The following is a 23487-nucleotide window of genomic DNA, read 5'->3' as shown; positions in this document are numbered from 1 at the left end:
CGTTCCAGCGCACCCCATTCCCTTGTATTTGCAGCCAACGCCCACCATGGCTTCTGCTACGGGTATTCCAGAGCGAAATCCCGCCGTTGAAGAGGAGGAGCCCCTCTTGGGACGACCAGGAGATGTCACACAACGGCCAGGCCAGGGAATGCAATTCAATCTTGTGACGGGAACAGGTACGAGAGGCTGCGTTTCTACTTGTCGAAGCCCTCCTTGTTCCTAGCATCGTTGCTGACGAGGTACTCGCTACAGCTATCCTCGCCCAAGTAGGCGTCGTCATCCTGACCGCCCTGGTTTGGGCTGCAGTGTTCACAAACACGTTTATATTCTTCTCCTACCACCCTCTGCTCAACTCCTTGGCCGTCCTCCTGCTCGTTCAAGGCGTGCTGGTCCTCCAACCCACGGCAGCTCCAAGGGACAAAATTACAGCCACATATGTACATTCAGCAATCAATACGTCGGCAGTGGCATTGCTCATTGCCGGCTTGGTCATTATCGAGATGAACAAAGCCTCACACCCAGAGACCCGGTTCCAGAGTATCCACGGGAAGATGGCATTGGTGGCTTACATACTCATCTTCCTGCAATGGCTCATTGGAGCTGCTGCATTCTACCTGCCCGAGACGCTGTTTGGCACTGTCGATCGGGCCAAGTCGTTGTATAAATACCACCGGTACGTGATCCAGAATTTCTGGCGATCAGCGTCGTCTAATGATGAGACAGAATGTCGGGCTACATCCTCGCCGTCTATTTTCTGGCTGTCATTGCAGCAGCCACCCAGACCACCTACAACAAGAAAGTGTTGCACATCAAGCTGTGGGCGGTTATTGTGGCAAGCGTTTTAGTGCTTGTGGGTGTGATACCGCGAATTAAAAAGCACAAGCTTGGATTGTGAAAGAGGCATTGATGCCAGCACAAGGGTTGAGGGATGGGTGATCCTTTTTCTCATCAAGAGGCGTCCTCATACCTCAAATCCTACGGCAAACAGCTAACACGGACAAAACCGACAATGGTCCAACACGAGCTTCTGGGCCCAACGCGTCGGAGGACCTCAAAACATAATAGAAGGCACACACAAAACTTGGGGAAAAGACTGCCGCCTTATTGTCTGGTTGCTTGTTAATAAAAAGCTGCAGGGGTTTCATCTGCTCGTCCACAATATATGGCAATAGCCGCACTGTTAATTGGCGATTCTCTAGGCCGAGTAGCTGCTGAGGCAAGCGTGGCGAGCAAACATCGTGAAATCGATTTGGCGTGCGGAGTGACTCGGATTGTGAAGGAAGGCGATGACGCCGAGGTGGTGAGACGCTGCAGTTCCGCCCCCATTTCAACTGCCATGTGCGTCTCAATAATTAATTTTGTCGCCCATCAAACATAGGCATTGCCTGCGCTGACTTCGATGAGCTGAATTAATTCTGCCTTCGAATACCCTCGGATCCCAGTATCTGCAACCATAGTCCCAAGATGGCTCTTAACCTGGAGAAACAACTGCGCTTCGTGAGCACTCGGCGACCCCTCCGTTGTCGATCCCACTGACCACTTGCACACAGTATGGCGCATACCACCATGACGCAGTACGGCTCTCGATGTCGGTTCAGGACAAACGTCGCTGATGAAAATTGCAGGTCAATATTGGCATACACATGGTCGGAGTTCCCATTATCCTCTGGACTACATTTCTCCTGGTATGAGACAGAACCATGCGCCCAACGAACATGACGACTTACCGTCTGGTAGTTCACGAATTCCGGCACCCTGATCAAACTACCAGAGTCCATGACCATCCCCCACCTCGAACTGAATGCTGGCACCCTCTTCTGCCTATCCTACTGCGGCTTGTACATCTTGCTCGAGCCAGTGGCCGGAACGGCGTTCGCCGCATTGCTTCTCGCCGGAACCGCCTACGCACACCAACTGGTATCGGTCCACGGGATGACTGCCAACTTTTGGGCGGCGGCGGCATTTGTGGCATCCTGGATCGCACAATTCTTGGGCCACGGAGTGTTTGAAGGACGTGCTCCTGCTTTGCTGGACAACATCTTCCAGGCATTTTTCTTGGCCCCGCTCTTTGTCTGGTTAGAGATCCTGTTTGCGCTTGGGTACAGGCCAGAATTGAAGAGCCGAGTGGACAAGATGGTGGAGCAAGATATTGCCAAATACCGCGAGTCCAAGTCGCAGAAGGCGAATGGGCAGGTGAACGGGACTGCTGCCAACGGCCACGCCAAGCAATCGTAACCATGACAGCAGCTGGCTCGGAGACGACGGCGATGAGGGAGCCGACAAAAGGGTGATACTCGAGGATGATGACCTCTATAATGACGTTTCAATTTACTGAGCGCGTTCAAGCTATACAACAACGCTATCGATTCCCCTCCGGCACTTTTCCACGAGGAGCGGCGACATGCTATTCGGGCGGAGTTATTTTGGCTGTGTATATCGGGCTGGGCGAAATTTATGTTTCCTCAAACATTTCAAGCGATGACCTTTCACCAAAAGTAGCTGATTGAAGTGTTGCGGTCGCTGGGCGTTGGTTGATTGTTGATCGTACATGCAGAGTCAGGATGCCACCGAAAATGTAGATTTCAATCCTAGATAATTTTCCAAAAAGTGTACTTGTCATGTCGCACCTGTTTTATACGATAATATCACATACAGTCCTCTGTATATTTTCGTGACTCCCTGCCCTCTTTTTAGCCAGCAGTGGACAGGAGTTGCCAAGCCTTCGACATGTATTATTACCATCCCTGCAGAGCGGTCTAGCAAATCTTGCTCCTTCGGTGTGATGATGCCCCTGGAAGCACGGGTCGACACTCCGCTCGATGCGCCTCTGAAGCACGACTCACACTCTCACAAACAGGCCATTGAAGAATTCAATCGGGCCAGCGACCGTTCGTTGTTGCCAGGATGGACGCACAACAAGCTTAGTGATGCGAAATCTTTGTCTGAGGACGGAACCGCAACGTTCGTCAGTCTGTCGCCTCCCTCGGAGCAGCAATTGACAGTCAGACAGATGGAAATTGCTACAAGGTTTAGAACGGAGGGCTCCAGCCTGCGGGGAAAGCAGGTCGACGACACTTCCCTCGACCGAGGAAGAGCTTCGATCGGCTATCAAAGCTCTGAAGTCTTCGACCAAGGCGATTGAGCGCCGGACGCGGGTTTTCCGCGCACAAAATGCTCATTTAAAGCACCTCGGGGAGGCTGAAGACGCGATCAATGCCCGAAAGGCCAGACAAGAACAGTACCTCGACCAGAAACGAGCCGCTGAGGTGCAGCATGTCAAGTTTGCTGTAAGTCTTCACCACTTGCTGACCGCGATCGAAGAGCCTGTCGATATCTGACCCGTGGACAAGAATGAGCAACTCCTCGAAGCTCTGAGGTCAACGCTGCGAGCCGAAGTCGGTCGTGTTGCCAAAGACGTCAGATCAGCTCTTGCGACTGTTACAGAGCTCTTGAATTCGGACGACCGCGTGCTGTCCGAGCTCGATGACTTCTCATCCTCCAGCGTGAAGGTGGAGTGCCAGACAGACCTCGACGCGTTGGCTGAGCGAGTGAGCAGACTGACAGGCGCCTTGCGGCATTTTCGTGCCCAGACAGTTAAAGATCGTCTTGACTGTGCCTATCTGGAATCACTCAGTGCTGCAGACATCGTCCCTAGTGCGCAGGATGTGACTGACGGTACGACGGACGCTGTTCAAGGAGATCTGAATTCTCTCTACTCGGAGATCGATGATGTTGTAGGAATTGTTGTGGCTCAGGAGCATGGAAATGCACTTCACGCAGCTCTCCAGAGTGTTCGACGGGCGCGGAAGCAAGATGAGAGGAAACTCAATGAAAAGGTAAGAGGATCTATGTCTTGCAGTCCAATGTTTAAAAAATCACTCACACGCGGACACTTTACCTAGGTCTACCGGCAACTTTGCTCCCTCACAGAAGCCGCGGTCAATCTCTCGAAGCGGCTGGAAAGCCTGCAATCTCGACGACGGGGCTTACACGAATTGGATGGGCAACTTCTGCATCTCGAAAATACTGCTCGCTCTCATACAAAACCGGCGACCATCGACCACCCAGGAGCAGAGTCAGAAGACCACATCGGTCCTGCGGCACAAGCTCTAAGTCAACATCTTGGGCTCAGTTTGGACGTCGGGGATCGAAAGGTATCTGATATCACGGCCGCCACAAGACAACTCGACGACCTCACACTGAGTTGGGACTGTCAATCAGCAGGGAACGTTCTGCGACTCCTTGAACTATCAGACGAAGCGGCTATCAGGCGACGTGCTGCAGTCCAATGTGTTTCGGAAGCCCTAGCGTCGAACGATTCATACGAGCGTGATGCCCGTGAGCTGGAGGAAATGATTGCAGCTGCAAGGACGGAAATGGAGCGAGGAGTTACCTGAGACTGTAGCTCGCACGAACTCGATCTGACAACAAACAGAGGTATTATGTTATTCCGCCTCCAGTGTTGATGCGAAAAGCCTGTGTGTGTCGCGACAGGGCCTGCTACGGTCGATCTACGTACCGTGTCCTAGGACATTTTCAATTGCGACCCTCACACATCACCACGCATGTACATACTGTATGTATGGCACATTTCACGAATCCGCCTCTACATGTGACATCCCCTTCTGGATGGAACATACAGGAGAGCCTTCACACGCGCCCCCTGAAGGACTATAGACGGGCGAACACAATGAAATAGACTGATGGTTGGAACGTAAAACTGAATTTCACGGCAATGTCCAAGGCAGACATGTCAAAATCTCCACTCCAGAATCATCCAGGTTACCAGATCGCTTTGCATATTTACCATTTCAGAAAAGAGAGAGAGAAAAACAACGAGACTCTCGTTGACGTGATCTATATCCATGATCTATCCATCCTAGCACTGGGTCATTATACGTGTGGTATTACAAATTTGGGTGAACCGAGCCAAAAAGAGAAAAAGAAAAAGGCACAAACCAACGCTCAAACATCCTCTCTAACCCGGGGCAACACGACGGGTGCCCGCCCGGTCTTAGCCCCATCCTCCAGCGCCCTCGCGGTCGGCACCCTCTGCTTCTCTTCGGACTTGCTCTTGGTGAAACTCCTCGTCATGGTGAAGAAGCCCTGTCGCAGGGACAACGCGGCGCCGGCGGCATGCCCGGGGCGTCGGCCCTTCATGCCCTCGGTCTCTTCCTCCTTGAACCAGCCTGCGGCGCGCTTGACGTACTTCCAGGCCTCCATGCCGCTCACGAAGACGAAGACGCAGACGACGGCCGGGGCCCACTCCCAGCTGATGCCCTTGTGCTTGAACACGGAAGTGTTGAGGCCCGGGATGTAGACGGCCGGGAAGACCGACAGCGCGCCGATGACCACGGACCAGAACAGGAACTGGTTCTCCCAGATGTCGTGGAAGAAGGGGAAGGCGCGCGTGTCGTGCGCGTTGATCCGGAACATGCTCCGCCGCAGCGCCTTGAACTCCCACGCCGAGATCAGGATCAGCCAGGTCAGCTCGGCGAACACGGCCGCGCGGGCGCGGAACACCACGTCGCACGTGTCGTTGTACGTGCGGTTGCAGTCCTGGCCCAGTCCGTCGGGCCCGGGCCCGTAGACGATGAAGACGAACGTCATCAGGCAGCACGTGCCCTGGATGGTGCCGTACACCAGCATGTCCGTGATAAGTTCCCAGGTGAAGACGCCCTTTTTGTTGTCGTGTGGCGGCCGCTCCATCACGTCCGGCGACGCCTTTTCACGCCCGAGCCCGAATGCGGGAAACGACGAGGTCAGCATGTTGATCCACAGGATCTGCAGCGGAGAGAGTGGGAACACCGAAAAGCCCGTGTCGTCCTGGAACCCCAGACCGCAGATCAGGAGGATCACTTCGCCCACGTTGGACGTGAGCAGGTGCAGCACGAAGCGTTGGATATTGTCGAACATGCGCCGGCCTTCCTCGACCGCATTGACGATGGACGCGAAGTTGTCGTCGGTCAGCACGATGTCCGACGCCGACTTCGCCACGTCGCTTCCGTTGAGGCCCATGGCGATGCCCACGTCGGCGAGCTTCAGGGACGGCGAGTCGTTCACGCCATCGCCGGTCATGGCGGCGAATTTGTTCCGTCGGTGCAGCGCTTCGATCATGCGGACCTTGGTCTCGGGGGCGCAACGGGCAACCACAAGGGGCAGCGTTGGAAGGGCATCAATCTCAGCCTCGCTCATCCTGTCAAATTCGGTGGCCGTCTTCACGATGGCGGCCGCCACGTCTGCCGGGAGAGTGCCCATGTTCTTCGGGATGATGCCGACTTCCTTCGCAATGGCGGTCGCCGTGGACGGGTGGTCGCCTGTCAGCATAGACACGGTGATACCAGCGGTCGTGCAGGCCTGCACCGCGGCTTTGGTTTCCAGGCGCGGTGGGTCGTAGAGGCCGGCGAGACCGAGCAGGCAGAGATCCTTTTCGACGAGGCTGCGGTCCACATCGGAATGTTCCTCAATCTCCATGGTCGTGAATTTCCTCGCGATGGCGAGCACGCGCAGGCCTTGTTCGGCGAGGAACGTCATTTGCTCCAGGATGGCCTCCTTGAGTGATGCGGTCATGGCTTGTTCGTGTTCATCCACGCCCACGGCCGTGCAGAGATCGATAATACGTTCCACGGCGCCCTTGGTGAAAATGACGGACTGGTCCATGCCGGGTTTGGTGTACACGACCGACATGCGCTTGATGGAGCTGTCGAAGGGGTATTCCATCTTCTGCGTCCACCCATTCTCTTCCAGCGTCTTCTTGCCGTAGTTGAAGCGGTGCGAGAAGACCTGCAGCGCAATCTCGGTCGGGTCGCCGGTCGTCTTCCACTTCTCCTCCTGCCCGTCCTCGGCGACTTTGCGGACAGAGGCCAGGTTGCAGAGGGCTGCGGACTCCAGGAACGCCTGGAGTTCTGGCGTCACCTCGGGGTTAGATTTGACGTCGCTTTCTGATTTCTTCGTTCCCTTTTCCGGGTCATTCCACAGTTTCTGTTTCTCGCTCGGGAGATCGAACGAGATGCCAGCGGTGCTGCGTTTGCGGTCAAAGGCCTCTTCTCGGGCTAATTTCTCTGCCTCAACTTCCTGACGAGACTTGGGGGCCTTTCCCAGCGTGATGGTCCCTTCGGTGGGGTCGGACGCGTTGTTGGAATTTTCCACGCTATAGATGCCGACGCCGGGGATCCATGCTTTCCGCGTCACCATCTTTCCCTGGGTGAGAGTGCCGGTCTTATCCGAGCAAATGTTGGTGACGCCGCCTAGGGCCTCGAGGGCGCTGAGTTGTCGCACGACGACCTTGCGCTTCCGCATCTGCGTCATGCCCACGACCATGGTGATCGTGAGGACGGCGATCAGAGACTCTGGAATAATGGCAATTCCCGTCGAGATGGCGTAAATGGCGACCTCGTTCGTGACATTGAATCGGTTGACGCCAAACACGATGATGGCAAGCAGGATGGCACAGCCGAAGAGCACGTAGGCGAGTTTGCTGAGCTTGATCTGGAGAGGCGTGCCTCCGGTAAGGCCGAGGAACTTGCGAACACCGTCGTATGTACGCAGTGCACCGCCCTTGACGGGCTGCATGCGTCCGTATTTTTTTCGGGACATGGATCGATTCGGTTTCCGCCGCTTGCCCTGCATCGAGGCAGCTATCCCCCCAATTGCTGTCGACATGCCCGTGAACACCACAATACCGCGGCCTCGCCCCTTTGTGACCGTGGAAGATGAGTATGCAATGTTGAGTCGATCGCCTAGGCCCAGCTCCTCTTTGGCGATACCGTGCTTGTCTTCAAATTCGACTTCTTTGGCCACGGGCAGCGCCTCGCCGGTCAAGATGGCTTCGTCACATTCGAGGTTCATGACCTCGAACAGTCGCAAATCCGCTGGAACAGTGTCGCCGGTCTTAATTGATACAATGTCACCGGGCACAACTTCGGCGGAGGGGATCGTCATCTCATTCCCGCCCCTGACCACGGCTGCTGAAGGGGAGGAGAGAGACCGCAACGCGTCCATTTTCTTTTCGGCCTGAAACTCCTGGTAGAAGCCAATCACGACGTTGAGAACAATGACGGCTGTGATGACGGCACCCTCAACAAAATCTTCCACGCCATACGAGAGTGCCATGGCGAGCACCAATACCTGCCACACGGTCAGCCGTCTTGAAAAGATGAACAAACCTGCTTGATGTTTAGGGAACGTACCAGAATCATGGCATTGGAGATTTGTTTCCCCAGAATGGCGTACCAGGAGACGCCTCCATCTCCTTCGAGCCTGTTGGGTCCATATTTCTGTTGGTATTGCTGGACTTGAGCATCGCTCAGTCCCCAGTCGAGCCTCGTCTCGAGGTGATTGACGATTTCATCGGCAGAGAGCAGGAAAGGGTGCTTGGGATAGTTCTGCTCAGCCCTTCCGCCCTGCTTGCCCATATCAGGCGGTCGTCGAGGCAGTAACTAGGTGTATGAGCAATGGAATATTCGAGATCTGCTTCCAGGTAAGTGGAGACAATTGTAATGCTCTTGATGTCAAGCTTGATCAGATGTGTCTGGTATATGCAAGTGAGGGACAAGCAAGTATAAGTCTTGCTGAAGCTTGAAAAGAGTGTGGTGGACCCATCAGGAATCAAGGGATGAGTCCCATGTTATATAGAGCTGAAACAGCATCTTGTCGGACGATTAGGCCCGAAGGCCCCCGCTCCCTGATATTCCAAGGCTTCCTCCGTGTCCGTACCCTTGGAGCCAAGAGCCATCACGGCGACATCTCTTCTCGACACACGTCCTTCGTGCCCTTGGCGCGGTGGAAAGGTGGCGAGACACAGCACCGGCACTCCCATAAGTGCGGAATCGGCCAAGCCTGGGCGGAGGTAGGAGGCGGTTTGACAAGGTGCCACCAAGAGCACGTCGCCGTCCCGGGGCCTTGGGTTGACGCAATGGCAGGTGATGCGAGCCTGTAAGCGAGCGGAGTCAAGAGGATGAGTGCTTGGCGCCAAGATCATCGCCCGCTTGTTCGGTTTCGCCGAGCCCCGGAACAAAGTGTTTCCGCCACTTTTCCACTGCCCACTGTTATCCAGCGACCTGGCCGTAGATCTTGGCTCATGACATCCATTGACTACTTCATTGTGACGGGTAGTGCCGATCTGACATGTGCTCCGGGGGAATCTGGCCAAGCATCTACAAACGTGCCATACTGTCACATAAAGAGTGGCTTGAGGTTACTTGATAGGATCGAGGCTGATGGGGACATCTTTATGATGCGGGTCTGTCTATGGGGTACTAAGAGTATCTCTCAAAAGGTAGGTCGTTGTCACTTTCTCGAGATCATCGGCACCTTGTCATTCACGTAAAGAGAAAATATCCCGATGCGATGACAATAATGACAGTAGGTGGTCAAGTATATTTCGTTTTCACTTGTGTTGGGTGGGTTGGTGTTCGACCAAATTGAAACGGAATATGACATGGCAGCCTCCGTTGAGTGCATCTTCCTCTCACTTATTCCATTGATGCATATGCCACACTCTCAAAACCACCTGCCTCCCATGAGATCAAATTTTAACACATCGCTCCAGCCCAAGTGTGCAGCTGGACACGTAAAGGCTATTTCCAGGCAAACCGGGTACACCCAAGTATGCTTGCATGCCTGGTGCACTGATGGCTGTTGCATCTTCATATCGGCACATTTGGCTGGTACGGGCAGAACGTTGCGCTATGAACCGTATACCAGAGCACCAATGCTGTGCTGGGAGAATACGTCATGAACGTTATCCCGTGGAAATCTCGACAGCAACTGCCAGTTGCGAGATGCCGTGTATCACTTTGGGTCTCAAGCTCCTCCTGACAGGTCACCTCAGCTTAGCCGACGAGGCGACCCTTCCCTGGGAATGTGGTCGTATTTTTGGACATCTTTTTCAATTTCTAGGAAGGATGAATTTTCCAGTGTCTTGTCAGCACTTCTTTGGGAACTTATAAATTAACCGATGCCGTGGCACCGTGGTTACAAGTCAACGCCGGTTTCCCCGCGCGGCTACGACTCCCAATCGTTTTTGATAGCCGAGATTCTCCGGATCCGGACGCATTCACTACTTTCACAACGCCGCTGATGCGACTTTTTTCCTTTGATTCACAAGATTGAAAAGTCTTCTTAGGTCTGGTCAGGCTCAGTCATCACAGAAGACATGCTGACAGGAAAGGCAACTGCCCTCATTGGGGCAGGGACGCAGGGCCGACGGCTGGCATACATGGTGAACAACTCTGTGACCCTTCATCGAGTTTGGATCGAGACTGACTGGCTCCGGCGCAAAGTGGTCAAGTCAGGGCCGAGCTGTTCATCTCATTGACGCCCAGGCGAAGCAGCTTTCTGATAGTGTCAAATATATAGACCAACTTCGGTCTGCATCTCAACGACAGAACGCACGATGGGGCGAAATCAAGACATTTACCTCGGAATCATTACCCGCAGGGCTGAAAGATACATGGTTGATCGTTGAGGTACGCAAGCTCCATCGAAACTATGAGTCGAGATATTGAAATCGAGCTGATCGACGTTTGGAGAGCAGTGCGTCCCAGAGAGGCTTGAGCTCAAGCGACAAATGATCAAACAGGTGGACGAGCTGGCGGACTCCGACACCATCATTGCCTCCAACTCCAGCAGTTATAGCATATCCGAGATCATTGACGGCTTGAAATTATCCCACGAGCAGCGGATTCTCAGCGCTCATTGTTGTAAGTACAAACCTCATGAGTTCTGGGTGCAATACTGACCAAGATCTGTCATAAAGACTGGCCTCCAGAGACTTCTGGTAAGTTAAGCTGTAAAACATATAGTCCGCGCACTAACCTCTGGTTAAGCCATCGAACTTATGGGTCATGCGAATACTGATCCTGCAATTATCCCACTTCTGATGGAGCAATGTCGAGAGCATGGATTTAGCCCTTTCCATGTGAAGAAAGATTCCATGGGATACATATACAACAGGTTTGATCGCCTTCCCATACCCTCCAGTGTCTCATTCAGAAGCACTGACCGCATCCCGTGGAAACAGGATATGGGCTGCAATCAAACGGGAAGCCTTGCTCACAGCAGCAGAGGGTGTGGCTACTCCATCCGAGATCGACGCCATTTTCAAGGACGTTTTGAAGACGCCGAAAGGTCCCTTCGAGCAGATGGACGTCGTTGGCCTCGACGTCGTGCTCAACATCGAGGAGCATTATGCAGAAAAGAGGAAAGATGTCCCTCCTGAGCCTCGCCAATATCTGCAGCGATTCATTCAAGATGGTCTCCTCGGTGTGAAGAGCGGTAAGGGATTTTACGAGTATCAGAAACCATGACTGTTCTGCAAATAGATTGTTGAATGAAGACCCCTTGCACCACTTGTTATGGTTATACGAAGTTTAGGCACCTGGATAGCCTACCCTGCCTAAAGCTTAGGAGTCGTAGGCGCTCACTTACCCCGCAAACCTGCCCCGAGATCCCCCTTTTCCCCCGGGTTCTCCCTATCGAACATTCTCTAGGCGGTTTCGAGTGCTGTCCATCCAACCAGGCGGTCCGTACGAACTACACGCCAACAACCAACGTAGTTTAGCGGCTCGAATGCCTAGTAGCCTCAAAACTTTGGCAGCGATTTCATCACTGCAACTCGCCGCCTCTTTTCCAACTCTCACTTCTGGTTTCTCAACAATTTCATGCATCTATCTGTGCCTTGTGGGCACATGGGCTGCCATCTGCACCATCATGTCTCAAGGAGAGATGGTCCCGCGCCGGATCCAGTTCTCTAGTTGCGATGAATGTCGTCGGGCGAGAGTCGCTTGTGATGCCGGTCGCGCTCGCCGGAACCGAGAGGACCAACAGGAGCTTCTGTCCTGCACGAGGTGTCTCAACCGGCAGCTGCAATGCACATTTGAGGTTTGCATGGTCAATGGACTGGATTGGCTGGCAACACGTGCTGACCAAAGCCCTTGTGTCCTAACAGTGGATGAAGCCGAGCACTGGCACTTCTGCAACTAATCGCAAGGGCCAGGACGGAAGAGTCAAGAGGAGACGGTCTAAGATACCCACAACAGAGACGACTATTTACGAAGAGAACGATACTAGCATAGATGGCGAATCACTGCCCAGGCTCGTCCACCAGCGGTCTGAAAGTACCACGAGCGAACTATCGACCAAGTATGCTCCAACACTTTGTTGAAATGCTTTCCTAACGATGACAGGCCAAATTATGAGTGGGCCTGGTCGTCGGATCAGCTATCACAACCTCTGCTCGTACAACATCATTTGACACCAGAACCCATCAGTGCTATTGAAACCCAATGGCTCCATACCATATACGAGGGGGCTTTTGAGACCATATTCGGTTCTTGGATGGGTCGCTACAGCAACCCTTTTGCGTGAGCACACCGCCATAACTCAAGTGCGCGGCATTACTGACGACATCAGTTTTGGAGAACAGAGCCTATCAGATGTGGTCAGTATACGCCGAGTTTGCAGCGAACTCGATAGACACATCGACGAAGAGGATACTGTAGGAAGCGCAATGCACGACTCCCGAGCTTCACCAGATCTTGGTAGGCATGAGAGAGATGCACAGCTCGACCAGTTCCTCGACCATGCTGTCCAATCTTTCGCCGCTCGCTGGCTCCCCCTGACTCAGCGATCCATTTTGCCAGCCCTCTCCCAGGCGGATATCATCTGTCGACTTTGGCGCCGTGCACATACAGACATGCTCAAGGTCATCAACAGGCCATCTTATCGATCTATGCTGACTTTGCTTTTGTTTGCTCTAACACCAATCCCGGTGGGCATCCCTGAAGAGGAAGAACTTGAGGGAGTATCGGGACAGGTTTGTGTTCACGCCGCACTGCAGCAGATTCAAACACTTCGTGCGCGTCAAAAGAGCCTTCAATTCAACGGGACACGAGTCAATCTCACCAACTCAAACCGCCCTATGGGAGCAAGTCCCGCTTCACTTGCAACCGCCAATTTCATTATTGCCGAGAGCACTGCATACTGGGCTGCGCTCACATTCGATACGTCCGCCTCGTTGACTCTGAACTGCCGACCGTTGCTTTCTTCTGGACTTTTTGGGTTCGAGTCTGAGCCATCGTGGCGTATGGTACGGACTTGTATCGGCATCTTCCGCGAAACGACACGAGATTGGAGCAATCTTGACGTCGATCTAACAGATGAGAAAGCAAATCAGGTCATTGCGGCCGGAGCAGCATGGAAACTCTTGGTCTGGAAACTGACTGCGAATCTCAAAGAATCTCTGAGGGATGGCCATGATGAGGCAGAAGTTCTAAGGGCGTTCAACTCCGTGTCCAATACTATCGACCAGTTCAACATAACCTACCGCGAGCTGCTCATTGCCTGTCAGAGGCGAATACAGTTCTTCAACCAAGAAACGAGACTTCGCTGGTGTAAGCCTTCCCGATCCCTCACGTGTGTACGGAGTCATGGTACTTAAGCTGCCTATAGATGAACTCATGCTGCACTATAATCTGGCGATTTTGATGGTCACCGATATCGCGACCGCCACTTTACGAGAAGATCTCCTCTCGCTCTTCTCGGCAAAAAGAGTTGATGCGGAAACCTGGGTCATGAACTGCCTGGTCTTTGGCTTGAACAACAAATACACCTTAAAACTCCAACCTGAACCTCCTGTTTCCGAACAGGAAATGGCACCCAATCAGTCGACAAGCTTGACCGTCCCGTTAATTGCGATTGATCCGTATCCTCACCACGTCGTCGCGGCCGTGAAGCTGATGCAACACGCCATAGACAGGGACTTTGGAGCCGACAAGATCAGCAGAGATGCTTACAACAACCTGCGTTCTACCCTGAAGCACACCTTAGAACAACTGCCGCAAGTCTCCAAATCGGTCCAGACAACAAGGGCGGAATTTGAGACAGCTGAGTTTCCACCCCAGCCACTATATCCATGAAACTGGAAGCGTTGCGTGAGGCGATTCTTTGAATGACCGCTATCTTGCCTCGTCAAATTTCCGTCTACTAAATTGAACCAATACATGGAGATTGCAGGAGACTTTCCATTGACGACCCACGAGATCACACCACTTCCAAGCTCCTCATCGTCGACCCCGGCTCGCGGAGACGGCATATGCAGGCAAAAGTACGGACATTCTGGTTCGCGGTATTCAATTCAGAAGTGGCGAGCGGATCGTTTTGGTGAGCAAGTGACAACTGTTGACCTTAGCGTGGATAAAGGGGTCCCCTGAAGTCAGAAACGTTTTCCCACTGGCTCTAAACGGCAATGTTTTGCTACAAAGCTATTTGTCCTACCGCAAAATCGTGTTCTCCAGCCTTTCCCTTCCACACTTTGCTCTTCGGTGGCAAAGTGGAAAAGAAATTATCTGCAGACTACGATAAGCGGCATGGCTCCTTTTATGTGCTGATGTTGCATCCGGATCCGAAAATAACGTTTTCGGGAGTCATCCGTCAGTCCAGGCCAACGAGGCTTCGTTGGGGCGTCAGATACGACCTCTCCTGGCCAATGAGTCCTCCTACGTTAGCGAGGACTCCGGATCCGACATCTGTGGCTCCATTCTCCGCCAGTGAGTGTCTTCTGCCAAGAGCCTCGCTCCGCGCTAAGACTATCCTCCGCAGGGGAATGTTCTACAAACACGCGGAGAAACCTGGAGTTGGCGCGGGAATTCCGTTTGGGGGACTGGGCACATGTCAGAGGCTAACGCTCAACGCTTTCATTTCGAACATTCCTGACGTTATCTATATAACTGGTACGTTTTCCTCGAGATCAGCACTTCCTCCGCCAGTCTCTCCAGTTGCTCACTCAATATAGAAAGTTCTTGAGGCTTCAATATATTTGATACCCCCAACACTGCTATCAACCATGTCTGGGACTATCTCCACGACGCCCGAGAAATGGGCTGAAGAACGTGTGGAGAAGCCAACCTTCACCGAGAAGGATGTGGTGTATGAACACGCTGTATGTGATTGTCGACCTCGAGCTTGGACATCTTGCGCTTGATCTGATTGTTTATCCTTGCTAACGATATGTTGTTGCTATAGAAATCGAAGCATCATGACCCAGACTGGACGGGCGAAGGGGTGGATACCTCCAACGTCGATTCTAAGAAGGTCCTGCGCAAAATGGATTTGCGTCTGATACCTATGCTGGCAATCCTATACCTCCTCTCTTTCCTCGACCGAGGCAACATCGGCAACGCGAAGATTCAAGGCATGGAGACCGACCTGCATCTTTCCGGCCCGGAGTACAGCCTTTGCGCCACTGTCTTTGTGAGTTTCTAGCTCATTACAGTTCGTGCGCGGGCTAACGTAAATCGCCGCTAGTTCTTCACATACTGCGCTTTTGAGATCCCATCGAATCTGCTTTTGAAGCGCCTCAGACCTTCCGTATGGTTACCGTCTATCATGGTCGCATGGGGTAAGTAATTGAAGCATTGGCGAACAAGATTTAGCCGCTGACAACTATAAGGCACGGTCATGACCTTGATGGGCCTCGTCCAAAGTTACCACGGCCTTCTCATCGCTCGTATCTTCCTTGGTGTCGCCGAGGCAGGGCTTTACCCGGGTGTTGCATACTATTTGACAATGTGTAAGTGACCACTCTAGCTCCTCGCATTCGGCTGTGATTATTCGTGACCTCGAATGCTGACGAGACCTTCATTTAGGGTACTGCACGGAAGAACTTGCATTCCGCCAAAGTCTGTTCTTCAGCGCCGCGAGCGTGGCGGGTGCCTTCTCAGGTTTACTTGCATATGCCATCGCCCAAATGGACGGAGTCGCTGGTCAGGCAGGCTGGCGATGGATCTTCATCCTTGAGGGCATCGTGACCGTTGCTGTTGCCTGTGCTGCTTTCTTCCTCTTGCACGACTTCCCAGACACTGCAAGCTTCTTGAGCCCTGAGGAAAAGGCCTGGGTTGTGCACCGACTCAAATACCAAGGGAGCAAGAAGAGTGGAAGGCTGGTTGCTGAAAGTGATCACTTTGAATGGAAATACGTTGTCAGAGGTGAGTCTGCCCCTGGACTCTTCCTAGCGAACTGCGGCTAATTATCCTCAAGCACTTACCGATTGGCAACTCTACCTGTCCCTATTTATGTACTGGGGAATCGTTGTTCCACTTTACGGAATCTCATTCTTCCTTCCGACCATTATCAAGGCACTCGGGTACGAGTCAACGACAGCACAGCTTCTGACCATTCCGATCTATGGCACCGCCGCAATCCTGGCCGTTCTCGTCGGGTGGGCCTCCGACAGAGCCACGAAACGAGGTGCCTCACGTTGGCCTTACATTTTCTTCCCCATGTGTGCCATTCTGGTCGGCTTCATCCTGGCTATAGCTGGCTCTGCCGCGGGAGACGTCCCCGGTGTGGTGTATGCGGGCGTGTTTATCGCCACGTGCGGAATCTACCCTGCTTTCCCTGGCAACGTCACCTGGATCGCTAACAACCTGGCGGGCAGCTACAAACGAAGCGCCGGCATGGCCCTTCAGATCGGTCTCGGCAACTTGGGCGGAGCCATGGCGAGCAATTTCTACCGCAGCGTCGACGCGCCTAAGTATTTGCTCGGCCACGGCTTGGAGATCATGTTCGTCGTTTTGGGCCTTGCGGCGGTCATCGTTTTGAGGATCTCGTACGGGGCCATCAACAAGAAGAGAGAGCGCAGTGGAGTGGCCGAGGAGCTTACGGACGAACAGCTTGCTGACCTCGGCGACAAGAGCCCGACGTTCAGGTATACGCTGTAAACCGGTCCAGCGGGGGGTAAGCGGAAGCTGTTGGGCATCAGATTCATTTTTGGTGTGGCGGATGGTTAGAGATCGCTATCCACTAAGCTTGTCGTCTAGAAACTTTCCGAGTTCATAAATTCAGAGAGAGAGAGTGTGTGTGTAGAAACATGCTTCAACCAGAAGAAACCTTCGTGTTTGTTAACCTACCCTAACCCGTCCATCATCTTGACAATCAATATGTATCTACGTAAGTAAGGGGGCGAAACGGCATTATGTATCGCACAGCCCGCTATCATTGCCGGTTCACCTGTCGGCTTGAGTTAGCCGGCAGAGACGCAGACAGACCCAGACAGGGCCGAGCAGACCAACCATGGCTGATCTCATCTGACGGAAGTGTATTGGACTGACCGTCTGTGCTTCTCCACCTCTCGATGCATCTCAATTACCGAGTTGCGGGGGTTGGGGGGTTGATACTGTACACCTTGTACTACTCCCATAGCCGATGTGTGTATATGTAATGGATACTGTGCCGAGTCGCATACAGAAATATACTGTGTATTATGGTATCCATCCCGAGGAAACGTCCCTCTGTGTTCCTCCCTGCCCTCTCAAAACCCAACAAGAAGACTCACTCACTCGCTCACCACACAGATTCAATAGAAAGAGGCCTCGAAAAAGACGAACGCCCAAAGTCCCTTACTTGGCCCTCCTGACAGGGAGCACTGACTGAGACGAAGTTGCTGCTCTCGTTGAGGCGTGAGGAATTGATTATTCCTGGGGGTCATGGCACAAGTCGTCGATGTTGCTCTCACAGGCAAAGGAGCCATCGTCACAGGAGGCGGCTCCGGTAACCTATTCTATTCTATTCTATTCCCTCCCAACATCATCGCCCACCCAACCACTGACCCGGCCAGCACGATGTACATTATGGAGATGATGCTAACGCAACACTGTTCTGAACGAACAGGTATCTGTCTCTCCTTTGTCCAGCACTTGTATCGAGCGGGCTTCAACGTCCTGATCTGTGATCTCGCCCTGCATCGCGAGGCGGTAGCGTGGCTCGATACGATCCAACCACGAAAGGATGATACCAGTACAACCTCTCATCCTACTGTCGCCTCTTCCTCCTCCTCGCCGTCAGGAGGACCACGGGTCGCGTTCCTCAAGACCGACGTGTCGGACTGGAAGCAGCTGCATGGAGCGTTCGACGGCTACGCGCGGGAATTCGGGGGTGGCGTGCCGGACGTGGTGTGCCCGGGGGCCGGGGTGTACGAGCCGTCGTGGAACAACTTCTGGAACGACGGCGACGACGACGCCGGGTTCTACACGCTGCTGCGCATCAACCTGGAGCACCCGCTGAAGATGTCGCGCATCGCGATCCGGAAGTGGGTGCAGCACCGACGACCCGGCACCATCGTGCTCGTGTCCAGCACCGGCGCCCAGAAACCCAGCATGCTGACGCCGCTGTACGGCGCCGCCAAGCAAGGGGTCAGCAACCTCGCGCGCGGCATGGCGCGTCTGCAGGACATGGAGGACATCCGCGTCGTGGCCGTGGCCCCCGGCCCGACGATGTCGCCGCTCATGTACGACCACCCGGAGGCGCTGCGCTTCGTTGACCCGGACAAGGACAAGCTGTCTACCCCCGACGAGATCGGCCGCGGTATGATGGCCGTGGCGTTCGATCGCGAACGTTTTCCGCCCGGCACCGTCCTTGAGGTCACTCACCCGGACCGCTGGAGGGAGGTCAACCTCCTGAACGACCCCGGCCCCGGTCCGCATGCCTTCACCAGCAGGAAGGAGGAGGGCATGGCAGACGTCTACGCCGCGCTCGAGGCGGACAGGAAGAGTGCTCCTGCGTAGGGTATGTAGTGTCACATATACGTACATATGTAGGGGACGATTGAGTATGAGTGTGAGCACCCCCGCAGCAAGAAATTTAATCCTTAACCAGCCTGGGTTGCTCTTACGTGGCTATAGAAAGAAAGTCTTGCTTCAGGCCTGATCACCAAGTTCCATGTGAGCGTTGTTCGGGGCTGTGTGGCGTATGTACTTCGGCGGCTCCTCCATGGCTGTGAAGGCGTTGCCACTCGAGAAGGGTGCTGGTGGTGGGCGAGGAACAAACTGCAGGACATACCTGCTAGCCTCGAGCTCTCTTTCTGTCTGCTGGTTTCGCTGAATCGAGATCTCTTCCCCAATTAGCTGAGGGCGTCGACAGGGCACGGGATTGGCATCCCCAACCATGAGCCATCGTGTAAACATATCTATCGTCCAGCAGATACTGTCTCGTCGAATTGCGGGAGGCGTGGCATGAAAGATACCGCAAAGCTGGTCGGGCAGAATACAGCGTCGAGGTGGCTATCTTCACCACTCAGGACGTCGATTGCATCTCACTCCCTGGCGCGTGAACGTGTTCTCAAAGTCGTTGTATTTGAACTAGAACATGAGGTGGAGACTCAAATGCCGTTCACGGAAAATCCGAGATCTAGATCGTCGTACGATTGATCAAACATGCCCTGGAGTTGTGAGCCGATGTCGCTGGCCCATTCCGGGTCGAAGAAGAGTGGCGGGCGATCATGGCCAAGGAGAACCGCGAACAGCCGGGTCGTCTCGGTCGTGGCACCGGGGAAGAAGTCGTGGTAATCGACGCCATCCAAGATGTCCAACTCACTCAACCCCAGCGCCTGAGGTAGATTGCCGCTCGCCACCTGGGACGAGGCAGATGTGTCAGGGTTGACGCCGGCCAGCAGCTTCTCAAAGCCCAATAAGAACATCCTCGAGGAGTGCCAGAGGCGGGACATTTCCCGCAGAGCAAGGAAAAGAATGTCGATTTCCTCGTTCGCGGCCATCCTCAGGGGCTCGATCCGACGCGCATGCAGGAGGGCAAGGATGGCGATGCTGACGTACCAGCCCGCCACGCCTGGAAGGAATGCAATGGATCCCCGAGCCAAGAAGTCTTCGAAGATGCGCGCCACGCACGAAGCGGAAAGGACGGCCGCGCTATATGCCTTGGGGAGCGGTTGCGTCGAAGCGCTCATGTAGAGGAGGGTGATGGCCGACAGGTAAGGGAGATGGAGCTGGTAGACATGGCGGTCGAAGCGGGAGGTCCCCGCGGTGCTGAATGGCAGCCTCAAGCGTGCTGGTAGCGCCGTCACCCATGTGATCAACCTCTGTGCCAGCTCAAAGGGAGATCCGCTTGCACTGCTCCGACTGTGCAAGTGCTTGGACAAGTCCCCGATGATCTGGCAAACCTGGACCCAGGAGATGAAGACTTCGGCCTGGTCGCGTCGGTCACACGGGAACTCGTCCACTCTCGGGAGCTTGACGTTGGTGTCCTCGGGGTGGATGATGCACGGGCGTCCCTGACACACCGATGTCAAGCGTTCTCTCGCCTACAAGAGAATCAGCAACGCAAGGCACAGGAAGGATCAAAGAATACTCACAAATAACGTCCACCATATGCAACGTCTCAGGATTTTTGTTTCGCCAGGTCTTAGCGTCTGCCCGGGAGTTACCTCACGGTGGAGACCAATCTCCTGAGCCAGTCGGATTGCAATAGACGTCCACCAGTATTGACTATCCATGCTGACCACACTGGGGGGACCAGCACTCCACCAGTAGATGAGAATGATGGAGACAATCCTCACCAAAGGATTTCGCTCCGTGCTGCCATGAAACAGCGATTTGAACTTCTCATAGTGTGCCCGACGAGCCGGATGGGAAAGTCTTGGGGGATTGATGGTCGTGCCCAACAGGCCCATTGCTTGCTGCAGGAGTTGGGACCGTGCGAAGGGGAGGTGGACGTCCAGAAGGTCCTCCCGGTATAGCACCGGACACCACGGGTAGCAGTATTCTACAAAGGTCTCAGCATAGCTCTGTCGCAGAATGAGAGGCAACCCCGAGACTGGCTGATTCGGCGTCATCGACGGACTGATACCCGGATCAATTTCCTCTCTAGAAGGATGGTCGTCAAACATGGCCATGAAACCTGACTGTCCCAGATAGCTTCGTTCCCCTTGATGGCTTTCGGGAAAGCTAGCTGGTCCGGAGTCCTCGTTCCCGGTATCATGTCGCCCACCAGCACTATTGCTCCCCAGTGTGCTTGGAGAAGGCTGTCCTGCGTCGTTGTCTCTAGTCGCATTGCCGGGCGGCGCTCGATCTAACAGCGCGGTCGAAACAGTCCTTGCGCTTGCCGAAGGCGGGAGGGGTTTTCTTCTGGACTTCCCACGACCGGGGGGAGGCCGGCGTCTGGATACTCGAAGACTGCAGCTTTCTGAGCCATGGGCTCTGGAGAGCAACCAAGCATGTGTTTCCACTCACGAGCAGGCCGATTTAGCCGCCTGACAATTGGTGCATTTGCTGTCAGTTGGGACCGAGTTGAGGTCGCATTTGACCTGGTATCAATCACCTGTGGTCAGAAATTCGCCGCCACTGTCCAAGACATGGAAGGATACCTTCTTCTCGTGGCACCGCAGACACACAACGTTAGATCTCTTCTGGTGCAGGCCGGTGGCCTGATCCCTCTTTGGGATATGAGACGCGGTTATTGCTGCCATAAGTGGCAACCGAGGATGCCTTGCAAGCATGAATACGGAGTACGATGAGAAGATTCCGGCAGTCATGTTGTATGTATACGGGAACCGTGAATGCGGAGATTCGGCAAAACCAAAACGCCGAGACCAATCCGGCTCCGGTTCATGGTCCTCTGCCGATTCAGAACCGTAACATAATGCAGAAATCTGTTGTCTAGATCTACGGGGATTATAAGATAGCCCATAACCCGAGCCCTCCCAGAAGTCTTGAATCGTTTCTGTTGTCACAGGAAACCCCCTTGTGCTGAACTCGTTGGGAATACACGCCCCAACTTCAAGGCTGGCCGTCTCCCTGCCCTTCTCTTCGTTCTCTTCCCGAGCTATCGTGATGTCCACACGTTCTCAATCAGATTGGATGACCGTTTCCAACGTTCAGGGCGATTAATGAAAGAAAGAAAGAATAAAAGCAGCCCCAAGCGACACACTAAATCTCCCTTATGATATTTTACTCTGATTGGTGGCCGTCACTCATCCGGCTCCACATTATTTTCCCGCCTCGATATCCAGATATTGATTGACTTGATTGACTTGATTGACTTGCTTCATATTAACAACCCATCAATGCTTTTCGAGTCCCACCGAGCAGCCACCATGTGCACCTCTCGATACAATGCTGTCTCTCCTAGATGATGTCAAGCTGCGGTAGCGACGACATCCACTCTGTAACCCCCATAGCACCGTGAACGGCGTCGATACCAATCCTGCGGAAGAAAATGCCTGCGACGGCGATTGCACCTCTCCGGCGTGCAGATGTGCTGCGAACGCCCTGGACCACAAGACTGTGTCTACAGCAGTTGATGACACATGAAAGAGCAAGGTCGCGGAATACACTACTCTCGCAAGGTTGCCGGCATCACTCATCATCCGTCGCCGCCGCGAGTGCGCGCCCAGGATCCTCTGTCTCTGCCTCCGAAGTGTCACACTTCTCTCGCCTCGCTTCCTCGTGGTGGGATCCTCACGGCCCTTCTCGCCTGCTGCATCTGATGAACCCTCTCCGCCATGACTTCATCCGGTCGTGCGTGCAGCCGTCTTCCTCCGAACGCAACATCGAGAACGAGAAGAGATACTCATATCTAGACGTGGGTTGTGGCGGAGGCATTTTCGCGTCTTCAGCGGCGCGCCTCACGACGACGTTGCGCGTCACGGCCATCGATCCCACGGAGGACGTTATCCAGGTGGCGAAGGAGCACCAGCGCGGCGACCCTGCTCTCGCCGCGCCAGGGAAGTTGGAATACATCAACTGCGCGATCGAAGACCTGCCGGTCCCGGTCACCAATGACGCCAAATACGACGTGCTGACCGTGTTCGAGGTCCTGGAACACATCGACTCGCCCGCCTCGTTTCTCGACCTCGCCATCCCCCACCTGAAGCCGGGAGGATGGCTCATCGGGTCGACCATCGCCCGCTCGCCTGTGGCCTACCTAACCACCAAGCTTATCGCCGAGGCGCCCCTAATCGGCGTGGTACCGCGCGGCACCCACGACTGGGACAAGTACATCAACCCGTCCGAGCTGCGGGGGTATTTCGAGTCGGGAAAGGCGCCCGGGCGGTGGGCAGAGTTTATCACCCAGGGGGTCGTCTACCTCCCCGCCCTCGGGTGGCAGGTCATCCAGGGCAGCGAGGAGTTTGGGAATTACTTCTTTGGAGTGCAGAAGCTGGAATCAACGTGAAGAAAACGGAGGCAGCCTTGGTCGATATTGGGACATTCGGTGGCGTCGACTGGATGCTGCGTACCTTTGTCTCAAGTCGTGTGTACAACATTCGAAGAATTATGTCCCATACATACTTCAACTGTATCAATACCCTCCCCCCTTCCCCAACACACGATTTAACCGGTGAATCTTTTGAACGGGTGCCCATTCAATCCCGCCATGGATGTACGTATGCACGTACACACCGTTTTAACCCGTGGGTGGTTGGCCTCCTGCTGGTTTCGGGTTCGTAGTGGACCACAAACGATGCCCATGCCCACAGGCCTCTGTGTACGGAACACCATCATATCGGTTGATTATTTACATGGCACTCCATGGGTGTTTGGAATCTAATCGAAATTGGAAGAGGGACTCCGAGGCAAATCATCCAAAGAGACCTCATCTCACACAGCATATCGTGTCGGCCCACATTCGCACGTCGAAATAACCAGATGTTGCTTGAACATCATCAGAAAGGCTGCTAGACGAACTCACTCCATCTCG

At 54.1% G+C, this 23487-nt stretch overlaps 10 protein-coding genes across 10 annotated transcripts; 8 read left to right on the top strand and 2 right to left on the bottom strand.

Annotated features, from left to right (window-relative positions):
* Positions 1-46: 46 nt before the first annotated feature.
* AYL99_03013 (hypothetical protein) lies at positions 47-895 on the top strand (the record flags this gene model as incomplete). Its single annotated transcript, XM_018834529.1, has 3 exons — positions 47-176; positions 253-673; positions 724-895. The coding sequence occupies 3 exons, from the start codon at positions 47-49 to the stop codon at positions 893-895; spliced, it is 723 nt and encodes a 240-aa protein (XP_018697153.1).
* A 569-nt stretch (positions 896-1464) lies between these two features.
* On the top strand, positions 1465-2235 carry AYL99_03012 (hypothetical protein; the record flags this gene model as incomplete). The annotated part of the gene is made up of 4 exons (XM_018834528.1): positions 1465-1497; positions 1551-1574; positions 1626-1685; positions 1738-2235. 4 exons carry the CDS (start codon positions 1465-1467, stop codon positions 2233-2235), a joined length of 615 nt encoding a protein of 204 aa, XP_018697152.1.
* A 550-nt stretch (positions 2236-2785) lies between these two features.
* On the top strand, positions 2786-4397 carry AYL99_03011 (hypothetical protein; the record flags this gene model as incomplete). Its single annotated transcript, XM_018834527.1, has 4 exons — positions 2786-2961; positions 3011-3287; positions 3351-3836; positions 3903-4397. The coding sequence occupies 4 exons, from the start codon at positions 2786-2788 to the stop codon at positions 4395-4397; spliced, it is 1434 nt and encodes a 477-aa protein (XP_018697151.1).
* A 568-nt stretch (positions 4398-4965) lies between these two features.
* AYL99_03010 (potassium/sodium efflux P-type ATPase, fungal-type) lies at positions 4966-8414 on the bottom strand (the record flags this gene model as incomplete). The annotated part of the gene is made up of 2 exons (XM_018834526.1): positions 4966-8127; positions 8190-8414. The coding sequence occupies 2 exons, from the start codon at positions 8412-8414 to the stop codon at positions 4966-4968; spliced, it is 3387 nt and encodes a 1128-aa protein (XP_018697150.1).
* A 1742-nt stretch (positions 8415-10156) lies between these two features.
* Positions 10157-11309, top strand: AYL99_03009 (hypothetical protein; the record flags this gene model as incomplete). The annotated part of the gene is made up of 6 exons (XM_018834525.1): positions 10157-10222; positions 10284-10469; positions 10538-10703; positions 10760-10780; positions 10830-10956; positions 11024-11309. The coding sequence occupies 6 exons, from the start codon at positions 10157-10159 to the stop codon at positions 11307-11309; spliced, it is 852 nt and encodes a 283-aa protein (XP_018697149.1).
* A 403-nt stretch (positions 11310-11712) lies between these two features.
* AYL99_03008 (hypothetical protein) lies at positions 11713-13919 on the top strand (the record flags this gene model as incomplete). The annotated part of the gene is made up of 5 exons (XM_018834524.1): positions 11713-11883; positions 11951-12144; positions 12189-12365; positions 12415-13394; positions 13453-13919. The coding sequence occupies 5 exons, from the start codon at positions 11713-11715 to the stop codon at positions 13917-13919; spliced, it is 1989 nt and encodes a 662-aa protein (XP_018697148.1).
* Positions 13920-14845: 926 nt separating this feature from the next.
* On the top strand, positions 14846-16721 carry AYL99_03007 (hypothetical protein; the record flags this gene model as incomplete). Its single annotated transcript, XM_018834523.1, has 6 exons — positions 14846-14941; positions 15025-15252; positions 15307-15400; positions 15452-15571; positions 15648-15986; positions 16039-16721. The coding sequence occupies 6 exons, from the start codon at positions 14846-14848 to the stop codon at positions 16719-16721; spliced, it is 1560 nt and encodes a 519-aa protein (XP_018697147.1).
* Positions 16722-17486: 765 nt separating this feature from the next.
* Positions 17487-18563, top strand: AYL99_03006 (hypothetical protein; the record flags this gene model as incomplete). Its single annotated transcript, XM_018834522.1, has 1 exon — positions 17487-18563. The coding sequence occupies one exon, from the start codon at positions 17487-17489 to the stop codon at positions 18561-18563; it is 1077 nt and encodes a 358-aa protein (XP_018697146.1).
* Positions 18564-19156: 593 nt separating this feature from the next.
* Positions 19157-20683, bottom strand: AYL99_03005 (hypothetical protein; the record flags this gene model as incomplete). The annotated part of the gene is made up of 2 exons (XM_018834521.1): positions 19157-20092; positions 20144-20683. 2 exons carry the CDS (start codon positions 20681-20683, stop codon positions 19157-19159), a joined length of 1476 nt encoding a protein of 491 aa, XP_018697145.1.
* Positions 20684-22005: 1322 nt separating this feature from the next.
* AYL99_03004 (3-demethylubiquinone-9 3-O-methyltransferase) lies at positions 22006-22962 on the top strand (the record flags this gene model as incomplete). Its single annotated transcript, XM_018834520.1, has 1 exon — positions 22006-22962. The coding sequence occupies one exon, from the start codon at positions 22006-22008 to the stop codon at positions 22960-22962; it is 957 nt and encodes a 318-aa protein (XP_018697144.1).
* Positions 22963-23487: the final 525 nt, after the last annotated feature.

The sequence above is a fragment of the Fonsecaea erecta genome (assembly GCF_001651985.1).
Source record: "Fonsecaea erecta strain CBS 125763 chromosome Unknown Scaff2, whole genome shotgun sequence".
Classification (NCBI taxonomy): Eukaryota; Fungi; Ascomycota; class Eurotiomycetes; order Chaetothyriales; family Herpotrichiellaceae; genus Fonsecaea; species Fonsecaea erecta.
This window is presented reverse-complemented; position numbering and strand designations above follow the sequence as displayed.